Source organism: Crotalus tigris, unplaced genomic scaffold, assembly GCF_016545835.1.
Source record: "Crotalus tigris isolate CLP2741 ecotype Arizona unplaced genomic scaffold, ASM1654583v1 scf7180000017541.2806704, whole genome shotgun sequence".
NCBI lineage: Eukaryota > Metazoa > Chordata > Lepidosauria > Squamata > Viperidae > Crotalus > Crotalus tigris.
Window position 1 is genome coordinate 940,001 of NW_024096462.1, and position 22,648 is coordinate 962,648.

Here is a 22,648-nt window from a genome sequence, read left to right on the forward strand (position 1 = left end):
TTTAACATGATAGAAGGAAACAATATGTATATATGTGTATATTTTTATATGTATGTACACACACATAGAGAGAGAATTAATTGTTCTAATATGTTTATTTAATTTAAATTTAATCATGTTTAATTTTATCACTATGCTACCCAAGCATGCCACTCTAAAGTTTTCACAAATTGAAAAAAGTTTGTGCTCACTGTTGGTGCCTGAAAAGAACGAACACAACCACTCCTTGGAACCTCTATTAGTTTTGGCTCAGGACAGGTTTTTTTTTCAGCTATATACTATGCCAGCTATGCAAATATCTGTTTTAGATGAATGTTGCCAGGACAATCTGTTATGGATTGACAACCATTTAAGATCAGAAAGCAAAAAGGCAAGAATGACAATTTTAATAACAGATACAAATAAGCAGGGGGCTCCCCCAAAAGTTCTGTCGGGACTGTGTTAATTTATTCATACAGGAATTGAAATCTGATGTGTGCGGTGAAGGCCAAAATTGCAAATAGCATGTAATTACTGAGGACATGAAATACAAAGCAGAGGAGATCCAGAAAGGAGTTCCTCAAAGTGAGCAAAGGATGAGAAAATTGAACATGATTCTTAACCCAAAAGAAATGTGTATATAGATATTGGCAAAAACATTGCATTCCAAATTTGAACTGAGGATGATTAATCAGGCATGATGGACTACCAAAAACAACAAATCAAGATTAGAAATCAGGAAAGATCATGGGAAAAGAACTACCGATATTACAGTTACTATATATAAATTTATCCCATGGCTTAATTTGTAATACAATATTCCACATTTTACAAAAAGAATGTCATTGCAATAACAGTTTGAAAAGAGGTAGCTGAAAAGAACTTCAGACTACTTTCTGTAGGAAGGACGTTTATGAAGTACAGATTAGGCGAGATCTGGCTCAAAAACAGTAATTGTGGAATCCTAGTGGACGATCACTTGACTATGAGCCAGCAGTGTGCAGCAGCAGCCAAAAAAGCTAATACAATCCTGAGTTGTATAAACAGAGGCATAGAACCAAGATCAAGTGAAGCATTAGTACCGCTTTATAAAACCCTAGTAAGACCACACCTGGAATACTGCAACCAATTTTGGTCACCATACTACAAAAAAGATGTTGACACCTTGGAAAAAATTTAGAGAAGAGCAACTAAAATAATCAAAGGCCTGGAGACTAAAACCTATGAAAAATGGCTGAGGTTCGAACTTATGGCAGTGAGCAGAGTCAGCCTGCAATACAGTGTATTCTAACCAATGCACCAACACGGAGAGGTGGACGAGAACACAGGAGCAGCAGAATGTGAGACTGAATGGAGAAAGAGTCTCCTGCTTGCTCCCATAATAGGAGAATGTGAAGCCATCCAATCCCAACTAGGAGCCAGTTCAACAACAGGCCAAAGAAACTATTTGACATGAGACATATTGAACTTCTTTACCACAAGATTATAGATGATTGTTTGGCGGGTATGGCTTGGGGGTGCTTAAGGAACATTCATGGAGATAATTATATAATTATCTGAAACTACTATGGTCAGAACAATCTCTCTTGCTGGATATCATATCCTTAGGAAATGGGAAATGACAGAACATGTTTCCTTCATATACTCTTAGTGGCTTTTTTGGGAGGATCTGATTCTTCTCTATATGGAAAAAGATGCTGAATCTTTGCTTAGAGCCTTCAGGGCTATTTGTGACTGTTTATATATTGTACTGTTATCCATCACTTGGACAGAGACAATGCATTTTAAAAAGTGTATCCATATTAGAAGAATTAACACAAGGAACCTGTTATAATTTGAAAGAGGGAATACCAGTACCTCTATGCAATAATATTTATTGCATTCCACTCAGACTTATTCACAAACCCATCTATAAATATATATATAATATAACCCAACCATAACTACACAGTATAATACACAGACTTTTGCATTCATCAGAGCAAAGATCAACAGCTACTCAAACCATTAAGAATAAAACGCAAAAATCATCGTGTGCCAGGAACATTTTTTCCTTCTCCAAAGCAACAAAATTAAATGATGCTTTTTATAATGCAATTTATGTAGATTGATTCATGGGTGAATACCATGTTTTCAAAGAGATCCAAAGGTGCTTTTTCAAGAGGCAACTGGACTTTCTTTGGGTTTTTTTTTTTTTTTGAAGATCTTTCACTTCTAATCCAAGAAGCTTCTTGAATGAGAAATGAAACGTCTTCAAAGAAAAACAAAGGAGGTCCAGTTGCCTCTTGAAAATGCACCTTTGGGACAACCATGACTGGGATGACTGAGAATCTGCATAGACATTTTCAAAGAGACTTATTCCCATGTAGAAACAGTCATAAGACCATAACTTTAGTTGATATTCTGCTTTAATATGTTCTATGTTTCTATGTCAGCAGTCTCAGTTTAAAAGAAGCTAATGTTAAAAAGTGTATTAGAGTAACAGTGACATAACATAAAAAAAAAATACCATTGTCCCTCCACCCCCACCCTGCCAGTCTGTCTTTGCCAACTGGCACTTACTTTTTCATCAGCTCTGCAATTCTTTGGCATTCTTCCTTATCGTAAAACCAAATTCCATAAATGGACACTGTAAACGCACATCAAACACAAATGATGAACAACAGAGCCTCATGTACACCAGCTGCCCTTTTTGGCATTAGCAAGAATCAATGAATGTTGCTTGCAGAGGAGATTCTAAAGCTTTAAAAATAAGTCTATAAAATTCAAACAGTTGCATTTTAGTTTCTATTCTACTTCTCCATTTACCATTTATTATATGATGCAGACATGCAATCACAACATTTATAGCAACCAGACCTGGTTGACTAGGTGAAAGTCTCCCACAATGAACTATTCTCTCTATAGTAATGTCTTTCACAATTCCAGAACACTCTCTACTGACCTGCTTAGAAAACTATTCTGTTAGGAAATGACTAGACTTCATCCCTGAATTTCATCCATCATACTCTGCTTCGGCTATGTTTCTTCCTCTGTTTCTGGAACTCATCATAATACTTACCATATTCTATGTCCCCATTATTTTATTTTGCAATTAAAAAGGGGAAGCTACTATTTTGCAAAGCAAAGGGACACTCTGAAGCATAATCTTTATTCCTTAAAATGGTCCTAGGATCGAAACAGATCTTAAAGCAGCGGTTCTCAACCTGTGGGTTGCGACCCCATTTGGGGTCGAACGACTATTTCATGGGGGTCGCCAAACAATGCAGTCCGCCATTTTTTTCCCCTTTTCCTTAGCTGTGCTACTCCCTTTTATTCTATTGGCTTTTGAAAGCCAATAGAATAGACTCTCTTGAATACAGTCTAATTCTATTGGCTTTCAAAAGCCAATAGGAATTGTCCAGGCTGTCTCTGCCCTGCGGAGCCCGCCAAAAGTCCCATTCTGCAAACGGTGCTGCAAGTTGTCTGCAGCGAAGGCGAGCTGTATGGAAGTTTCCACCCCTCCCTGCTGAGCAACTACTAAAAATGTAAGTAAAAGAGAGCCAGGAGTGGGAGGTGAGAGGCCGGCGGGTGCAGGGAGGGTTACTGGCGTGCGTGGGGCCCGGCGGGTGCCTTACCTCCCTTGGGCTGGGCCAGCTGGTGGCCCAGCTGGTGGTCAGCCTGCTCCGTCTCTGCCACTTGCCAGCTACGCCTCGGCCGGTGCAGGGGGCGGCACCACGCATGTGCGGCGCTCCCGGGCAGGGAAAGTCCTCGACTTACGACCGGTTGGGTAGTCCTTGACTTACGATCGGTTGGGTAGTCCTCGACTTACAACCAGTTGGGGGTCGCGCCATTAAAAAGGTTGAGAGCCACTGCCTTAAAGGCTTTCTGAAATAATTGTTTAAAAATATATCTACCCGAAGAGAAAAAAATCCCTGAAATTTCTATGTGTTTCCCGATAAATGAGTTCCATTGTTATAGTACACTCCATTGTTAACAGTTATATTATTCAAGCTCTACAAATCTTAGCTTCATAGTAGAGTCTCATAAGAAACTACTATATTTTATATCAACAATTAGAAAAACTCAAGCAGGATCAGATTAAAATATTTTTTGTTTTAGGTAGTCCTCGACTTAGAACCACAACTGAGCCCCAAATTTCCATTCCTAAGCAAGATAGTTGTTAAAGTGAGTTTTGCCCCATTTTACAACTTATCTTGCCACAGTTATATCCTGGTGCTACATCAAAGAAGGTTTAAAGGTAAGAATACACTTATTGACAATTAGTGCAACAACTATAAAATCATTGCAGTTGTTAAGTTAGTGATACGGTTGCTCAGTGCATCTGGCTTCCCCATTGGACTTTGCTTGTCAGAAGTTTGCAAAAGCTGATCTCATGGCCCCAGGACACCACAACCGTCATAAATGCTTGCCAGTTGCCAAAAGTCCGAATGTTGATCAGACCGTGGGGATGTTGCAACTGTTGTAAGTGTGAAAACGTTGTAAGTCACTTTGTTCAGCGCCGTTGTAATTTCGAACAGTCACTAAATGAATGATTGTAAGTCAAGGACTACTTGTGGTGCAAAGTAGCAGTTCAAAAGCATGTTATAGGCAAGTAGATAAATAGGTGCCACTTTGGTGGGAAGATGAGCTGGTGCTTTGCGCTGACGTCAGATCCCCGCCAGCACAGGTCCTTCCCGGATGTGACACCCGTTTGCGAGGTGACTTCAGCGGAGAGAGAAAGTCCCTGATGACACTGCAGGATGCCGGTCATCTTTCTTTCTTTCAAGTATGAACTGAAAGACTGCCTTAAGCAGTCTTAAGGCAGGCAAATAACTATTCTGCATTAGTACTGTAGTCTCCTGGGTAATATAACATCACCAGATGATAGATAGATAGATAGATAGATAGATAGATAGATAGATAGATAGATAGATAGATAGATAGATAGATAGATAGGCAGGCAGGCAGGCAGGCAGGCAGGCAGGCAGGCAGGCAGGCAGACAGACAGACACTTGTTTACTTTCTGTCCCTATGCTATGGTTTGTCTCCTCCTGCCATCTCCAAACTTCTTTATCTGCTCACTATATTCCTCTGCTTCTCAATATTTCCCGATGTCTCCCTAACTTCCCTATCCTCTCCCATCCTTACTGCCTTCCCCAACTTCACTTGACATTTCCCAGCCTGTACATTCTTTTCCATCTCTCCCATACTGCCTTCAGCAATCCTGTCTGCTCACCCATATAGCTAGACTGCAAAAAGGAAGTGTTTTGCTTGAAAAAATAATTGTATTTTTCTTTGGTTGAGGATTCTTTGATACTGAGACTGCAGCTGTAAACAAACAACAAAAGCTCTGTATCTTTTTCTTTAAAAAAATATATATTAAGTAATAAGAGAGAAAAAATGCCCCTGAGCAGAACTGACTATGCGAGGATTGTAACCATGCATCCATGCAGTTTTCTTGACAACGCTACAGAAGTGGTTTGTCCCTGTCTTCTAATTTTTGTTGTTTTATTTTGTTTAGTCTACAGTTCTGGGAATCCCCAGTGATCTGTCTTCCAAGTATCAACTACACCCAATCTTGCTTAGTTTCTGAATCCAAAGTTCTACTACCTGCTGAAAAAAACACTATGCTTTTAAAAATATACAGTTCTTTCTGATTAATAGAAGGAACTATGAAACAACTGCTCCTGCTGAAGAAAAAAAAGCTTCAGCTACTTCTTTTGGGGAGGAAGGGGGAGAATTTTCCGATTATGACTTCTTCCAGATAATAAAATGTAAAAATACAAGTGAAAGAAAAGAATGATAAAATAACATACATAAATTAAATAACAAAAGAAATAAAAAGTGGTTCCATTTACTCTAGGGCTGTATTTATATTATTTTACTTTATTTTATTTTTTTAATCAAACTTATTAACCATCCGTCCACCTTAACGAGAGGCTCACTGGAAATTACACATTCCTGCCCTACAGTAGTTTAGTTTAGTTTAGTTTAGTTGAGTTTAGTTTAGTTTCTAGAACATAAAACTACACCTTTTCAGAGATTTCTTCCATTGCTGATATAACTTTATCAAAAATATTTTTTCATAGACGAGTCAAAAAGTTGTCCGATTTTTTAAAATAAAGAATTAGTTGGAGTTTTGCCAACATATAATTGATTTCAAGCCTCTTTTCTTATCCATGTGAGGCAGAAATATAATTTGAGGAATATCAAATGTACCTCTAAATATATACTAAATTAGAGGACAAATCTATGAACACAACAAATGGGAGCGTATCACTGCTTTTTCACAATGGCCTGATATAAATATTGCATTGATGATGTAGTTTGGTTTTGGCCTAGAATGCTATGTGATTTATAAATTATGACGTGTTGCTTAGCTTGCTGTGCAAACTATAAAGTAATTATAGTTTATTCAATGAATCATGGATAAATAAACCTTGGTTCTATCTAACATATGAGCCCAGTCACCATATGGAAAAGCAGACATGATGTTTCTGCATGAGTTGATCAACTAGACATCTGCTAGTTGTGTTCTTTTTGAATATAAAGATGGGTTATATAGGAAAAATCATTCATTGTTATTTATAAGGTCCTTGGGAAATCCAAGGATAAGCTTAATTCTATAATAAATGTTTCTAAAAAGAAATATTTATAACATATTTCCCTATAACCTTTTCCAATAATGTTAAAACCAGACAAGGTATGCTCAATCCCTTTCTATTTATCATAACGTAAATCAAAACATCCAATTGTTTGGGGCTACAGACCTAAAATACTGAAAAAAGGACTGTCTTAAAATAGATTCTCTTGAAATAAAACTATATCTAAAGAATACTATTAATACTGTTAATACAAGTCATATCTGGAACAAACAGTACACTACCTATCAATATAGGTCTAAAGGGAAGAAGAAAAATATATTGTATTCACAGGAGGGACCCCAGCTCCTATTAAGGCAGACAAAGCAAAAACATCTTGCCAGAAGTGAGAACAAGTCTATTCCATGTTCAGACAATCAAGAAAATATAAACCAGAAGCCACTTACATGAGTTGGAGAGACAGCCTGACACTTTTTTCTCAAATGTGGCTGATCTTCCTTCTATTTTATTTATTAAACAAATAAATCTTCTCTTTGGCCAGAACAGGATACTAGTTTACAGATGAAATCCTCATATTTCATCTCCTGGGAAGAATTCATTACTAATGCAGATAATTCTCAAGTTATGACCATAATGGAGCATGCCCATTATAACTGAAAGTTGGGAGGATGTTAATGAACCACCTCACTTAGCAAGTCCCCATCCCCGCTTCCCTCTATACATTTATTAAACAAATGTGCGGGTCATTCAGTAGAACAGTGGTTCTCAACCTGTGGTTCTCAACCTGTGGGTCGGGACCCCATTTGGGGTCGAACGACCATTTCACAGGGGTCGCCAAACAACGCAGTCCGCCATTTTTTCCCCCTTTTCCTTAGCTGTGCTATTCCCTTTATTCTATTGGCTTTTGAAAGCCAATAGAATAGACTCTCTTGAATAGAGTCTAATTCTATTGGCTTTCAAAAGCCAATAGGAATTATCCAGGCTGTCTCTGCCCTGCTGAACCCGCGACCAGTTAGGGGTCGCGGCATTAAAAAGGTTGAGAACCACTGCAGTAGAATATGGGGTGCCTCAGGTGTAGGGGAAACTGTAGTCCAGGCACAAACCCACCTACCTCCAGCCTCCAAGGCCTCCCCCAACCCGAGATACCCCATGCTCCGCTTCCCACCCCTTGCGGTTTCCCCAGCCACTTGGGCCTCCTCTCTTCTCCCCCCCCCCAGTTACCGATTGCGCACCTATCTTTCGAAGGTCTCCAGAGCTCAGAAGATTGGGATATGGAAGGAGGACAGGCCACTCCATTGCTGGGCCACATGGCAGAATTCCACAAGCAGTCGTCTTTTTCTGAAACGCTACCAAAGCTCTTGGTTTTCCTTTCCTCGCTTGTCACCAGCCTTCCCTCACCCAGCATTAGCAGTACATCAGTGATGGCCACTTGTGGAATTCTGCCACGTGGCCCAGCAACGGACTGCCCTGTCCCCCTTCTGTATCCCAACCTTCTGAGCTCTGGAAAGGTAAGTGAGCAATTGGTGATGGGTGGTGGGTGGACAGGGATAGAGTGGCTAAGCAGACCCAGTGCCTGGGGGACTCGACAAGGCAGGATGAAGAAGAAATAGAAAGGAGAGGGACATGTTGCAGCATTTCTGCAGATGGTCACAAGAATGAATGACCGCAGAAGTGCTACGACAGACCTAACTTTGGGGCTGGGTCATAAGTACCTTTGGGGGGGGGGAGTGTTGGCGTAATTTTGTTACATTGCTAAATGACCTGTCGTAACTTGAGGACTATCTGTACTTAGAAAGTAACTCTTCCACATTTTCATGTCTCCTTAAGAAGCTCAACTGTATCAGTGGGGCACATCTTCTCCTGTTTTATATGATGAAAATCCTTGTGATTTTGCAATGCACTTACCCACGCTTAAGTGTAGCTGCATATTTTCTAATGGGTGCCAAATGCTACTTAACATACTTCACATTCTGGATCCGAAAAGAAAGACTTAAAACAGAGCCACAAAACAAATCAAGTCCATCTTACCCAACTATAACCAGATATAGATTAGAAATCTCCCTATATGATCAAGAAATCTGTGGAGGGAATGAGGCTCTAAGTAGAAGAAGCCATAAAAGTATGCACTGATTTAATAATGCTGATATATCAGAAGACCATGGGCTCAGAAGAACAAAAGGGGCCTTTAAATTTAAAGGTCCTTTAAATTCTGTTCCAAAAACAGAAACAAGGGGAATTTCAAACAAAACCCGGAGTCCTGTTAGGATATACAATAAGAAAGAATCTTTTACAAGAAGACTCTCTCTGTCTGGAGGAGACCAGATTCACTTGTATTCATCAATCTATGAAGTCTTAAAATAAAGCAAAGGCCGTGCTGGTCACTAGTCTTAAAATAAAGCAAAGGCCGTGCTGGTCACTGCATGATTTACGTTCCCAAGGAACAAAAAACTGAGCCTCTTTACCATCCTCTGAGCTCAGTCTGTGAAGCCACTTGCAACCTCAAGATAATTTCACTAGAAAGGTTGCATCATTACAAAATGGACTGCATGCCTTTCCTTTTAAGGGGATGCTATCCTGCACTTATTTTTTTTTTTAATTGCTGGAAAATATGTGAAGGCGCTTCCCCTGGAACAAACTCCTTATATCAAGGCATATTGTACACTGATGTAAGGATCAGGAAACGCCCCTGCATGCTCTGCATTTCATACTGACTCAATACGTTCCCTGGGCTTACGTCATAACTCAACTGTTCTGGTTCCGATATCTTTATATACTACTTATGGCTTGGGGGAAAATATGTTCTCTTACTAGGTGAAACCCAGAAAACCCAAAAACTCTATTTTCAAAAACAAGGCTACCTTATCAGAAACTGCCAAGGTGGTGATGATGTATGACAACCAGAGGCCTCCATGACTCAGGGAGGTGATGAACTGACAGGCAGATGGAGTCCATTAACCCCACTTCTCAATATAAGTTTTCCTGTAAAACTAACAGAAGGAGAAAGGGACTGCAAGCAACCATAAGGCACAGACTTTAAAGAATAGCCTGGAAGGAAAACCTAAAAGGAAAAAACAAAAACAAAACCATGCACAGAACTTTACTTAAAGTGCCTTTCTAATAGTATTTGAGGAGGAGGCGCATTAACCCAATTTGACTATTATCACATATTTTGTGGCAATCTGACTACTTTGACCAGATAGCAATTTTTGCAGAGCATTAAGTTAGAGTACTGTTTCCTGCTATTTATCTGTTTTATCTATCTGGATTGTGCATTCAGAAGAAGATGTTTACGACCCTCGTTCGGAAAGCAACTTTGGCGTATCGCCCACTACCTACACATCAGCCAGGGGAACCTGGGGTAAAATATGCAGGCAAGATGGTTCATGAAACTCAACTCAGCTGCTTCTATATTCCACCTGGAGGTAAGGATTCAGAGTAATGTGTTCTATAAAAATAAAATCTTTATTCTGTTTAAATTCTGTTTTGGGGTAGTGAAGAACCATGTTTAAAGTTCAGGCTATATGTTTTTTAATAGTTGTCTTCGGAGCAATTCAGGCTCAGCAAATCAAAACATTAATTAATATGAATGAGCTTCTACCCAGAGAAGATATTACAGTGAAACTGCTAGGGGAAAATGAAAATAAAGTATAAATTTTACAATATTATAGTAAAAGAGATATACTGCTATATATCAGGATAAAGAATTGTTTTGCATTGCCTAATATACTTGGGACTAGAACTTACAGGCTGTAATCTAATTCAAAAGAGGAGATTTATACATTTTAAGATTAAAATTTCATGTGCATCAATTTCATATTCAGTTTTGTTTTATTTTCTCTGCAGAAAAAAATACACATATTCTATAAAAATATTCTTTTGAAGCTTGTCATTTCCCAAGCCCACCTCATTTATTCTTTTTTAAATTTAAAATTGAAATTTACACATTTTTGTGACTTAAGCATAATAACAGCCTAAGAAATAGCAGTCATCCTTTAAACATGTAAGAAAAGATTGATTTTCAAATATTACACTGTTTTTTTTCGTATTTCATATTTCAATGGTAGGTACATAGTCACACCAACTTTTGATTGATTTTATCTAGTTGCATAAAATCACTGTCTGTAAGTATTCAATGGCAGAATAGAACATAAATAGAAAGACATTTGAAATGTCCCTCTTAAAAATACAACAATATTTCAATTTCCACTATTGTCTGCTTAATGTGGTTTATCTTATCTTCTAGAAATGTCTAGAATTCTCCAACCTGGTAATATATTCCAACACTACCACCACCACACGCCCCCAAATTTTCAAACAATCTGAAATGTTACCCATGGGCTGAGCTTCACGAAGGGGAAATGCTTTTAAATTCATTAATTGCTTGTATGAATCTCTCACAAATCTTTAAAAAGCTAAAAAAAAACAAAATCCCATCACATAATCTTTCACATGGATTAGAAACTCCCCAGTGAAACTGGAAAAAAAATACCCCAATGCAAAACTGCTACTAACTGCTGACAGTCTGCATAGTTTTGTTATCTTAGGCTCTTGAATTCATCTCTTCTCACATGGCATAGTTTTACTCTGATACAGTATTAAACATGAAGTTGTAGTCTAAAAGCTCTACATCTGAATTAGGTATAAACCAGCGGTTCTCAACCTATGGGTCGGGACCCCATTTGGGATCGATCGACCATTTCATGGGGGTCACCAAGCAAGGCTGTCCGCCATTTTCCCCCCCTTTTCCGGCGGGTGCCTTACCTCCCTTGGGCTGGGCCAGCTGGTGGCCCAGCCGGTGGTCGGCCTGCTCCATCTCTGCCGCTTGCCAGCTACGTCTCGGCCGGCGCAGGGAGCGGCACCACATATGCGCGGTGCTCCCGGGCAGGGAAAGTCCTTGACTTACGACAGGTTGGGTAGTCCTCAACTTACAACTGGTTTAGTCCTCAACTTACAACCGGTTGGGGGTCGCGACATTAAAAAGGTTGAGAACCACTGGTATAAACTCACATGTTGTCGAAGTAACACAGTTTACATATACATTTGCAAGAGAAACAAAATACCCGTTGATTTATATGTTTATTACTGTACACAAACTGCTGAGACTAGTTAATCTATCATGCTTGTTAATCTATCACACATAGCAGTTCTTTAAGATGCCAAGTAGATAAGTACAGTACCTGAATTTTTTAAACAGATGACCTCGGGATTTTTGAGGGGAAAAGCCTGAGTTCTAGTCTTGACCAGGAACACCTATAATTGCCGCAGTTGTAAAGTAGTACAGGTAGTCCTCCACTTAAAACAGTTCATTTAGTGACTGTTCAAAATTGCAACGGCACTGAAGAAAGTGACTTATGACCATTTTTCACACTTACAACCGTCGCAGCACCCCCATGGTCATGTGATCAATACCTGGGCGTTTGACAACTGACGGTCGCAGTGTCCCAGGGTCATGTGATCAGCTTTTGTGACCTTCTGACAAGCAAAGTCAAGGAGGAAGCCAGTTTCACTTAACAACTGTGTCGCTAGCTTAACAACTGCAGTGATTGACTTAACAACTGGGGCAAGGAAGGTCATAACACAAGGCAAAATTCAACAAATGTTTCTTTTAACAACATAGATTTTGGGCCCAATTGTGATCGTAAGTTGAGGACTACCTGCATCTGCCTTGAAAGATCAGTTGAAAAGCATACATAGTTCTGTATATGTTAGCCTCTGAGCTTTTGCTTGGAAAATATTCTACTCTTAACAATTTTACTGTAACGCTATGTAAGGAAGACTATGAAAAATCGTGTATATTCCACCTATTTTACTTCTCATAATACCCACTTTACTTGTTAATATAATCTGAAATCCAAGTGAAATGTATTGGAAATGGCTTGCTAAACCATCTCATTTATGGTGGTCAATTATTCACTAAGATTATCATTTTGCTATTTAAAAAACTTGGGCTGACTGCAACCAGAGAACTTTATTATTGTGTTACACTTCACAACTTGAAATTACATTCTGAGAGCAGCATGGGCTTAACAAACTCTTGCTATGGAATAAGAAAACTGAGCAAGAAAAAAAGGGCATATGCACGACAGCTGTTTAAGAACCCATCAATCATTTCTACTAATTTGGAATTGCAACAGCTGGATCAACTATTAAAATAACTCTAATCCAAGTATGATTTAGAACTAAACTAATATTGCTGGCAAGCTAATTTCACAGCATTCCCGTAACTAAATGTTATTAACTATAGAGTATGTTCTGAACAGAGTTACATCCACCTCCCCTTAAATTTCAGGTTTATGGTTTAGGAGAACTTCAATTGATTACCAGAGTTTTTGCAAAGCTACACAATCCAGCAAATCCAGCAAATAATTTTTGCAAAGCATTTTAAAAAGTGGCTTTGCAAAGCCCATGAGTATCAAAGTCTCTTCTTCAAATCATTAAAACAGTATGTCTCAGTCATGACATCTTCAAGTTGTGGACTTCAACTCCCAGAATTCCTAGCTAGCCATTAAAAAAATCTAATAATACACACATGTACATGCCCTCTAAAAAAAACCTCCAATTCTCACCTGACTTAGCCATCACAGCCAATAGTGATTGATAAGTTTTAATCCAAAATCACAAGGTCTATGCAATGCCAACTCTTAATTTACATCACATATTTCCAATTAATAGTCCATCTACTTTTAAATAATTACTTATTTCTATTTTTTTATTTAAAATATCACATTCTCATTTTATAATATAAAGAACTGGTTAACCGGCATTAAAATGCAGACAGAATGTTAGTCAAAATTATACATAACAGAAATATAGTTCATAGAATTTAAGTACTAGCCAATTTAATAACAGGGCATAAAAAGGTAATTTTCTGACAGTAAGCAATAATTTTGCTTCCCAGCTACAGTTAGCTAGACCAAGAAAATAGCTATTATTGACTTTATTTGTACTTACAGATGAAGTGAAGCTATTTTTGAATAAACATTTTGAATTGGAATAGGGAAAGTGTTCACTTGAAGGAAAACCACAAACAATATATTCTAAGTAATTAACAATAAAGGTAAACGAGATTGCTTTCAGAAGAGCGTATCTTAGCATATTAAACTGAGATATTTGTCAAGCCCTTTGTCTATACATACAGTTCTTTCATAACATGAGAATAAAAAACAAAAAGTCCCTAATTACCATCTTTTTGTTTTATTTGACCCAGCTAGGATAGCAGTAGCTAGTTGACCCTAACTGTTCTTAAAAAATCTAGAAGTGTTATTACTTGCATGAGGGGTTACCAGACCTAAATATATTTTACTTAATATATACTTAGGGGTAGAAAATCTGTGAAGAACCGTCCAAGCTTGGTTGTTTGCTTGCAGATGTTGCATTGCTCAACTAGGTAATATCAGATTTGCTCCCTGTTTATATATATATATATATATATATATATATATATATATATATATATATATATATAAGCTTGCCCTGCCAGTGTTGGTGGTGATTGGTTTTCTCTTCGGTAGATCCTTGATTGTTTTCTACTGGATTGTTTCCCTGGTGTTCATCCCTGCTTATTTGGATATTTGCTGCACCAAGTATTCCACAATTCAATCCTGACTACATATATTTTCTCCTACTGAGACATACATCACCTAGAAAACAATTGAACTTTTCTCAATTTCTTCAAAGTTCATACGCCAGCCAAATGGCATTATAAACTATGCTCAAAATTTTTAGGGATCCTCGTTCATAAAATTTCCTAAAACAGGAGGCTTTCCATGTATTACTAAAATAAGCTCTTGTGCCACTTGTCCTTTAACTCCTTTGGGAGGGAGAATCTTGAGGAGAGGCTAAAGTGCATACAGAATGTCCTTGACTTACAATCATTTGTTTAGTGAGTGTTCAAAGTTACAATGGCACTGAAAAAAATGACTTATGACCATTTTTTCACATTTATGACTGTTGCAGCCTCCCCATGGATGCTTGGCAATTGGTTCATATTTATGACATTCCAGTGTCCCAGGGTCAGGTGATCACCTTTTGTGACTTTCTGACAAGCAAAATATTGAAACATGCTGTTCTAAACAGAGGTTGTTTAGAAGCAGTGTTTAAGAAGCCCATTTTATATAACAATGCATTTTGTTCGTGCGTTAGTAAGTTACTCACATCTAGCATTTCTGTAGAGTAGAAAAGGATCCTGCAACTGGAAATCCAGATCTTTTGTTATGGGTTCTGTCCGATTTTCCATGCTCAGCCTATTCATAATGGTAAATCCATACTTGGGCGAAGCTGATCTGAAAATGATCAAGGTTGAAACCATTAAGCCAAGGTGGCCCAGCAGTTAGAGTGCAGTACTGCAGGTCACTTTAGCTGACTGTGTTCAGCAGGTCAGCGGTTCAAATCTCACCGGCTCAAGGTTGACTCAGCCTTCCATCCTTCCGGGGTAGGTAAAATGAGGACCCAGATTGTTGTATATATACATTGCTTACTGGTGTACACCGCTTAGAGAGTACTTGCACTTAAAGCGGTATATAAGTCTCATAAATAAATAAATAAATAAATAAAATATCTACTAAAAATAATTCAATTATTAGTATGATAAATATTTTTAAATCTTTTCAAATACCAACACTTTTATCATCAGTAATTTTTGATAGTTCAAGGAAATTATTATTTTCTCAAAAAACCTCAACAAAGAGCTGCCGCCGCAAGAACCAGTACTTGAGGGGCAATCGGAGAGGAAGGGGTTGTCTTATACTCCATAGCACTCGAGGGCAGGACAAAAAGCAACGGGTGGAAGCTCATTAAAGAGAGAGTCTACCTGGAACTATGGAGAACTTTAGAATAAAAAGCCATTAATCAATGGAACAACTTGCTTCCCAGAGTTGGTCATGTTTCCTATCTGCTTACCTGGGAAGGCTGACACACCATAATTTGGTTGCTGAACAACTGATCTTTAAGTGAGGACTGCCCGTGCATCTCCACTTTCCACAATTGTTCTATGTCAGGATAGCCCAGGGGTAGGCAACCTTGTCTCTTTTATGACTCGTGGACTTCAATTCCCAGAATTCCTGAGCCAGCATGGCAACCTCTCCCCTCAGCATGGCTGGCTCAGGAATTCTGGGAGTTGAAGTCCACGAGTCATAAAAGAGACAAGGTTGCCTACCCTTGGGATAGCCCTTCCAGTGATTTAAATATTTCAAACCCTCTTCCGTTTCTAAAATCTGAAACACTGTATTTCACAATAGTGGACAATTGCAAATGAAAGCCTACCAGGCTGATTTGAGCTCTCACAGGGAAGGGGCCCAAAAACTTTGAGTTGAGTTTCTTGGACTGATGGGAGGAAGGTAGAAACTGAATGAAAAACCATACTAACCCCCCCATAGCAGTTCCATTGAAGTCTCCACTCGTAGTTCTGTGTCCTATAAGCACTGGCTGCCCTTATCCAAATCAAGCTGCTCCCTTAAGATGAGCTGTGCTGTGTCTTTTTCTTTGGGAAATCAGAGGTTGAAAGAACCAAAGCAAGAATCTGGCGGATAAACAGTGTGGGTGAAAGCTATAATTTGCTTGGAAGGAGCCATGGCGCTAGAGCAGGGGTAGGCAACCTTGGCTCTTTTATGACTTGTGGACTTCAACTCCCAGAATTCCTGAGCCAGCATGGCTCAGCTTGGAAACTCTCCCTTTCCTCTCAGCATGGCTGGTTCAGGAATTCTGGGAGTTGAAGTCCACGAGTCATAAAAGAGACAAGGTTGCCTACCCCCCTGCACTAGAGGAATGCAGACTTGCTACATGCAAATTTTGCAAATGGCAACAAGTCTGTCCAACTGTTCTATTGATAGGCTATTTAGCAATGCAAATATTTTAATATTGCATTATTCTGCACGATGTTCCCATTCAATCCTAGTGATGTGTCAATGACAGAAGAATATTAATGTCCGGCAATTGAAAAAGGGGTTTTTCAGAATTGAGATATAAATTGAGAGCCATGAGATCAGGTCACACGATTTACTAAGCCCCTGAAAACGTGGCCTAGAAAGCGCTATGCAGTTTCCAGAGCAGATGGTCGTCCTTTAGAAGTAATAAAATGAGCCACCTTTCTAAACAGATCAGTAGAATGGTCATAAAACTCTGCACATCTGGGAAATCAGTAATAAAGTCCAGGGAAATTGTATCCTATAGTCCAATGGTAGAACATAATAGCTGGAGCAAACTGGCAGGCTTAGCAGAGATAGCTTCAACTCTACGGCAGACATGACATGAAGACAACTAATATCTTCTCTTGTCCTTTTCAACTACAAATCTCTAACCAAAGATGCAATGACTCAAAAAGTACCCCATGCCTTGCATTTTTATTGTACAGAGTGTAGAGATAACCATGAAGAAGTAATGCAAGACCACTTAAGTGAAACATCAGTTCAACTCTGAGAAAGAACAGGGAGTGAGGAAGAAACTCAAGATTATCCTGCCCGAGTTTCTTTCTCATTCTCACCTCTCTCTCAGGATTGAACGTAGGGCTTCTGAGGGCTTTGCTGCTCTTGCATTCCTTCTTCAAGGTTATTTCTGTACATATTATCGTGGATAAATTGCAACACCTCTTCCCAGAGAGGAAAAGGAATATAAAAATGACCATTATGAAAAAGTTCTTCAGCCAAAGATAAAAGGAGAAACAATCTGTGTAGTTCTGATGTGTTGGAACCCTGACATAGATCCTATTGTTATAAGTAAATCTGATTGAAAAGATTCACAATCTGCCATCCCCAATGTCTCAGCAATGTCCCTTCCCAGAAGGGAGAGCTAAAATTACCAGACCTCAAAATTGTAACAAGAGAGGACGCATAGAGAACGTCAAATTTGGGCTCGCACAACAGTAGAATCTGGCAGTTAATCTTGTGAAGTAGGAACAGCAGTAATGTGAAAGAATCAGCCCTTCAAAGTAGGCTAGATCAGGAAACAAACTCCACAAGTTTGATTGGAATTATATTTATTGATATAGATATAGTAACAGAATCGTGAAAGACTGACTTATAGTTTTATACTCAAGAGAGTTAGGACAGACCCAGTCTCAATTTGTTCCTAATATTTTGTTTCTGGGCTTAAAGCGTGTTTTTGAAGATATTATTGAAATCATCTCTGCATAGTTTTTCAAGGGACATCTCTGTGAATCTCTACATCAGTGGTTCTCAACCTTTTTAATGCCGCGACCCCCAACCGGTCGTAAGTCGAGGACTACTCAACTGGTGCCGCACCGTTTGCAGAATGGGACTTTTGGCAGGTTCAGCAGGGCAGAGACAGCCTGGACAATTCCTATTGGCTTTTGAAAGCCAATAGAATTAGACTCTATTCAAGAGAGTCTATTCTATTGGCTTTCAAAAGCCAATAGAATAAAAGGGAGTAGCACAGCTAAGGAAAAGGGGGAAAAAATGGCGGACTGCGTTGTTTGGTGACCCCCGTGAAATGGTCGTTTGACCCCAAATGGGGTCCTGACCCACAGGTTGAGAACTGCTGCTCTACATGAAGTTAAAGTAAGAGAAAATTTCTTCCCACCTGATCAAATATTGAGTGAGGCTCTGAGCTTTCTGTAATGTTCCAAATTCTTATGATCACAGTTCCCCTCAGTCAGGAGGAGACATCTTGACAAAAATGCAGCCATTGCTCAAAGAAAAATTTAAGGCATCACTAGGCACAACAAAGAGTCAACTAAGATCTGAATGGTGGAGGAGAGAGTGGAGGTACAAGTGAAGCTTCAAGCCATGAAAAACCCGCTTGTTCTTGAGTAGGTAGACCTTTAAAACTGAAATCTTTTTTTAGAAGCTAAGTTAGTCGTCTTGTACACTTAGCAAAATCTGGAAAGAAGCACTTATAAAAGTTGGCAAAAACTCCCAAAGTCGGACATCCTTAACATTTCTAGGTCTGTGCTATATAAGAATGGGTTGCCCCTTGGCCAGATCCATCTGCACTCCTTGTGTCCTATGCTGGAAGATCAGCTGCCACTTTCCAACTTGACACAGATCCTGTATTTGCATAGATGCTTTAACATATTCCTGACATGAACAGATGCAACAATCCTCTGAATAAATAAAAATATATCTGCGTAAACTATACATATTTGTCCAGAATATCTCATTCATGAATTTGGAAAAGACAGGGCAATTAACTAGACCAAAAAGCTGTACTCAAACTTGCCTGTAAGTTTAGTAAGACTGCTAAATATTCATAATCCTCCTTCATTCAAATTAAATTGCAAGCTGCTCTCAAATCCAATTTAGTGCAATCATGTGCTTTCTGAAGGTGGTCCAGCAGATCCAAAAAAAGAGGCAGTGGGTAATATTCTCTAATGGTCAGAAAATTGAAGTCGAAAGTCATAAACTGGTTTCAAGGAAAAAGTATTTTCTTTTCAATTAACAAAAATTATGTTGTAGATTCAACAAATGCAAGAGGGCAAATAGTTTCTTCAGATTGTTGTAAAGAAACTGCTTTAAAGAGGCCAACTCTTGAGTAGACATGGGATATTGTGCTTAGCTAGGATCTGGCTCCAGGTAGCAGACTGCTAGGACAATCACATGACTGGTGTGCAACCTTCTCCCCCCCCCCCCCAAAAAAAACATAAGCCAAAATCTACACACTTTTCTGGTAACGAAGATGGCTCAAGCAGCAGCATAGGAAGGGGAGAAGAACAAGAGTACAATGAGTGCATCAGATGGCATTCCCATTGTTGTGAGCTAAATGAACAATCCCTGATTCCTAGTGAATATCAAGATTATGTGCCTGTAGCCAGTCTGTCATTCAAAACAACTGGGATGTGAAAGAAAGCTATCAAATATAAATGAAATGGTTCTTCACGGTCATTTATTCTCAGCTACAAAGAAGTTGTTTGTGCAGGATAGGTCCTGAGGTGAGGGGCCTGATCAACTCCACCTGCATAGCCTTCTAGTGGTTGCACATGCAAGCCCAACTGCTGTATACGAGCCCCATCTATGAAATTAACAGACACCCCAAAATTCAAAAGTATTGATGTCTGAATTTCTCAGCTTTTGAGGCTCTGAATACTAATGAGGAATATAACTCTATTCTTTTTTTTTCCTGGAGGTCTGCTAATCATTCTGTCACAAGAGATTAAAAATATATAATTGGCCATTCCTTTATTTATTTATTTATTTATGAGACTTATATACCGCTTTAAGTGCAAGCACTCTCTAAGCGGTGTACACCAGTAAGCAATGTATATATATATTTACATTGCCCCCAACAATCTGGGTCCTCATTTTACCTACCTCGGAAGGATGGAAGGCTGAGTCAACCTTGAGCCGGTGAGATTTGAACCGCTGACCTGCTGAACACAATCAGCTAAAGCTTATGATTAAAGTTCCACCCTTTTTTTTACATTGGTCATATAACCATAAATCTTCAAGACACCATTATTTTGACCCATCCAACTGAGATCCCTGATTATAATTAAAATATTTCCCAACAACTTTAAGATTTTATATCATCACTGAATCATTTTCTTTAATATACCGTGTGTTGTTTTTTTAAAAACTGACCTATATGTTGTTTTACATTTATATAATTATTAGGGGCATACCTTGAAAGAGCAGAGTGTGCATATTCCTAGCAAAGGATTTGCAGAGTAATAACTAGTTATACAAACAGTGGAATGTTGCATTGTCCCCACATTTATTTTTCACAATCTTGAAGGCTCCTTCCAGTTTATTCATTTGATTCTCCGCATATAAAGCATAAAGCTATGGTTTTTACTTAGAATAAGCCTTATTTCTTACCTAAGGCGTATAGGATTGTTGCCCAACTTTCCTATTATGTTAACACAAGAAGAAATTTATTCTATAGATGCTTTGTCACCATTTCTCATTTTTCCCTGTACATTTTCAGCACATAGCAATTGAAACTAGTGGGACATTCTAATCTGAACCCAAATTTAATACCACTGAAAAGAATCAGAATAAATATCTGGGAAGTGTTTCAAGTTGATAGTCCCAGAGGACATTCTGAGCAGGAGACCAAATGTACAATACATGAAACAAGGCAACAAAAATGAAACAAAAATGGAACTGAAAGAAACTAAATACAATAACAATCAAGGCATCTTCGTATCTGCAGATTGTTCAGTTTGTTTAATTGTCACCTCCAATAGGATAACTTCTAATATTTTAAATTGCATTTCTTTCCCCCTCAATTTTATCAGCAGCAATCTCTAATCCAGTTTAATTATCCAAATAGCCACAGCTGCAAGATACAATCTGTCATCACCATGCCTTTTATTTTTAACACACTGAACCAGTTATTTTTCAAGAACAAAATGTGTGAATTTTAAAATATTTGTTTGTGAATACTTCATAAGCAAAGCAAACATTTTATTTTATTTATTAGATTTAAAACTGTCCCTCATTCAAGGCTAAATAAGCTCCCGGCTGATATTACTGAGAAATCAAATTCAGATATTCTTAAGCATTCGGTGTCATTCCTTCGATTATTAATTACTGCAATCCCAAGATTCCTAGTGGCTGGCAGTCAATGCCCAGTTACGTAACCTATATTCTGATAAAAACAAAATGTCACACTTGCTATTTATTTATTTATTGTAATATTTCCACTTCCCTTTAGATATATACAAATTAAAAGGTCTTACAAACAGTATTTTAAAATGAGATGTACAGATATACAATTTAAAAGGAAGTGGGGATTTTCTGGGGTGGGGAAGGAGATGGCAAGAGAAGGTGTGATTGGCCAAACTGAAATTAAAAAAAAAAAAACCTCCAGAATAAAGTGTTCATTAACATTTATTGCAGAATTCATATTTATGGTGGAGAAAGTATAGCTATATGCATGTATACAGAGACTGATTTCCTTATTATTTCCTCATTATAACTTATTCCTTCAATATGCTAGCCAGACTATCTTTGGAGATACGGTGAATAGAACCAATTTGGTCACAGGTTCCTGGTTTCTCTCCTGTTGCCACTCAGGATCAATTCAGTTTATTGTGAGCATTTTCTTACAAGAGTGCTTTAAGCAGATCACATGCGGGGGGGGGGGGAGATCTCACAGGTTTCATGTATAGGGGGCAGTACCTTTTAGCATGCCACCCACACTGGATATACATTGCAAAAAAAAAAAAAAGCTTTAATTCTTGAATGGGAGCCATGCGAGGTTTGTTATAAAATGTGTAACTATATAAATGTTTTAAATAAATAAATATAGGAAATGAAAAGTGTGAATTGGATCAAAGTAAACAGGAGTTTTACAGAGGGGAGGGGAGCTTGTGCTTAAGAAGCCCCAAACCGGCCACTGAAGTGAAATGTATAAATACAGATAAGTCCTTGACTTACGGCTACAACTGAACCAAAAAAATGTGTTGCTAAGTGAGCCATTTGTTACGTGAATTTTGCCCCATTTTACGAACTTTCTTGCAATAGTTGTTAAGTGAATCGCTGAAATTGTTAAGTTGGTGACACAGTTGTTAAGGGACTCTGGTTTCCCCACTGACTTTGCTTGTTAGAAGATGACAAAAGGTGAACACATGATCCTGGGACACTACAAACATCATTAAGTATGAATCAGTTGATTTTTGATCATGTGACCATGGAGATGCTGCCACAGTCGTAAATGTGAAAAATGGTCATAAGTCACTTTTTTAAGTGCCACTGTAACTTTGAACAGTCACTAAATGAATTATTATAAGTCGAGGATTACCTATAGCATGATCTCAGAAGCAATTTCCCACGAATACCACCCATAGGCTGTAACTCTCTGGATAACCACTCGATGGCAGCAAAGGAACACCCAAAATTAATTTCCTGCTGTCCTGATTTTTGCAGGCCAGACCCAGTAACCTTAACTATCCCCTTACACGCCTGGAGGCAGAGTTCTGACTTCAGAGGAGGAAAGAGATTATTTTCATGAATGATGGCATCAAAAGACTGTTGAGGAGGCTTGGACTGTTAGCACAGGCCCTCTGGCACAGCCCTCAAACACAGCAGAGGTTTACAGCAAATGAAAAGGCACACAAATATAATCTTCCACTGTCTGCTACACAATACTTGGAAGAAACCTATTCTTTCAATTTTATTATTTTTCTAAAA

The 22,648-nt window shown here is 38.5% G+C and overlaps 2 protein-coding genes across 27 annotated transcripts in view; one reads left to right on the plus strand and one right to left on the minus strand.

Moving 5' to 3' along the window:
* The window catches only part of DCP1B (decapping mRNA 1B), a 50,073-nt gene that overhangs the window by 20,613 nt on the left and 6,812 nt on the right, over positions 1-22,648 (minus strand). For 2 of the 3 annotated variants that reach the window (XM_039362295.1, XM_039362213.1), the window contains 2 exons: positions 14,718-14,845; positions 2,542-2,608 (listed from right to left, as the gene is read on the minus strand). In XM_039362295.1, coding sequence (XP_039218229.1) covers positions 2,542-2,608; positions 14,718-14,845 — 195 coding nt within the window. The remainder of the gene's footprint in view (positions 1-2,541; positions 2,609-14,717; positions 14,846-22,648) is intronic. The other variant, XM_039362376.1, reaches the window with a different exon arrangement.
* CACNA1C (calcium voltage-gated channel subunit alpha1 C) overlaps positions 7,769-22,648 on the plus strand; it is a 590,134-nt gene continuing 575,254 nt past the window's right edge. For 22 of the 24 annotated variants that reach the window (XM_039359986.1, XM_039360172.1, XM_039360930.1 and 19 more), the window contains exon 1: positions 7,770-9,985. In XM_039359986.1, the coding sequence (XP_039215920.1) occupies positions 9,847-9,985 (139 nt within the window). In that variant the 5' untranslated portion in view covers positions 7,770-9,846. Of the gene's footprint in view, positions 9,986-22,648 lie in introns of all 24 variants that reach the window. The other 2 variants (XM_039359892.1, XM_039360686.1) reach the window with 1 other exon arrangement.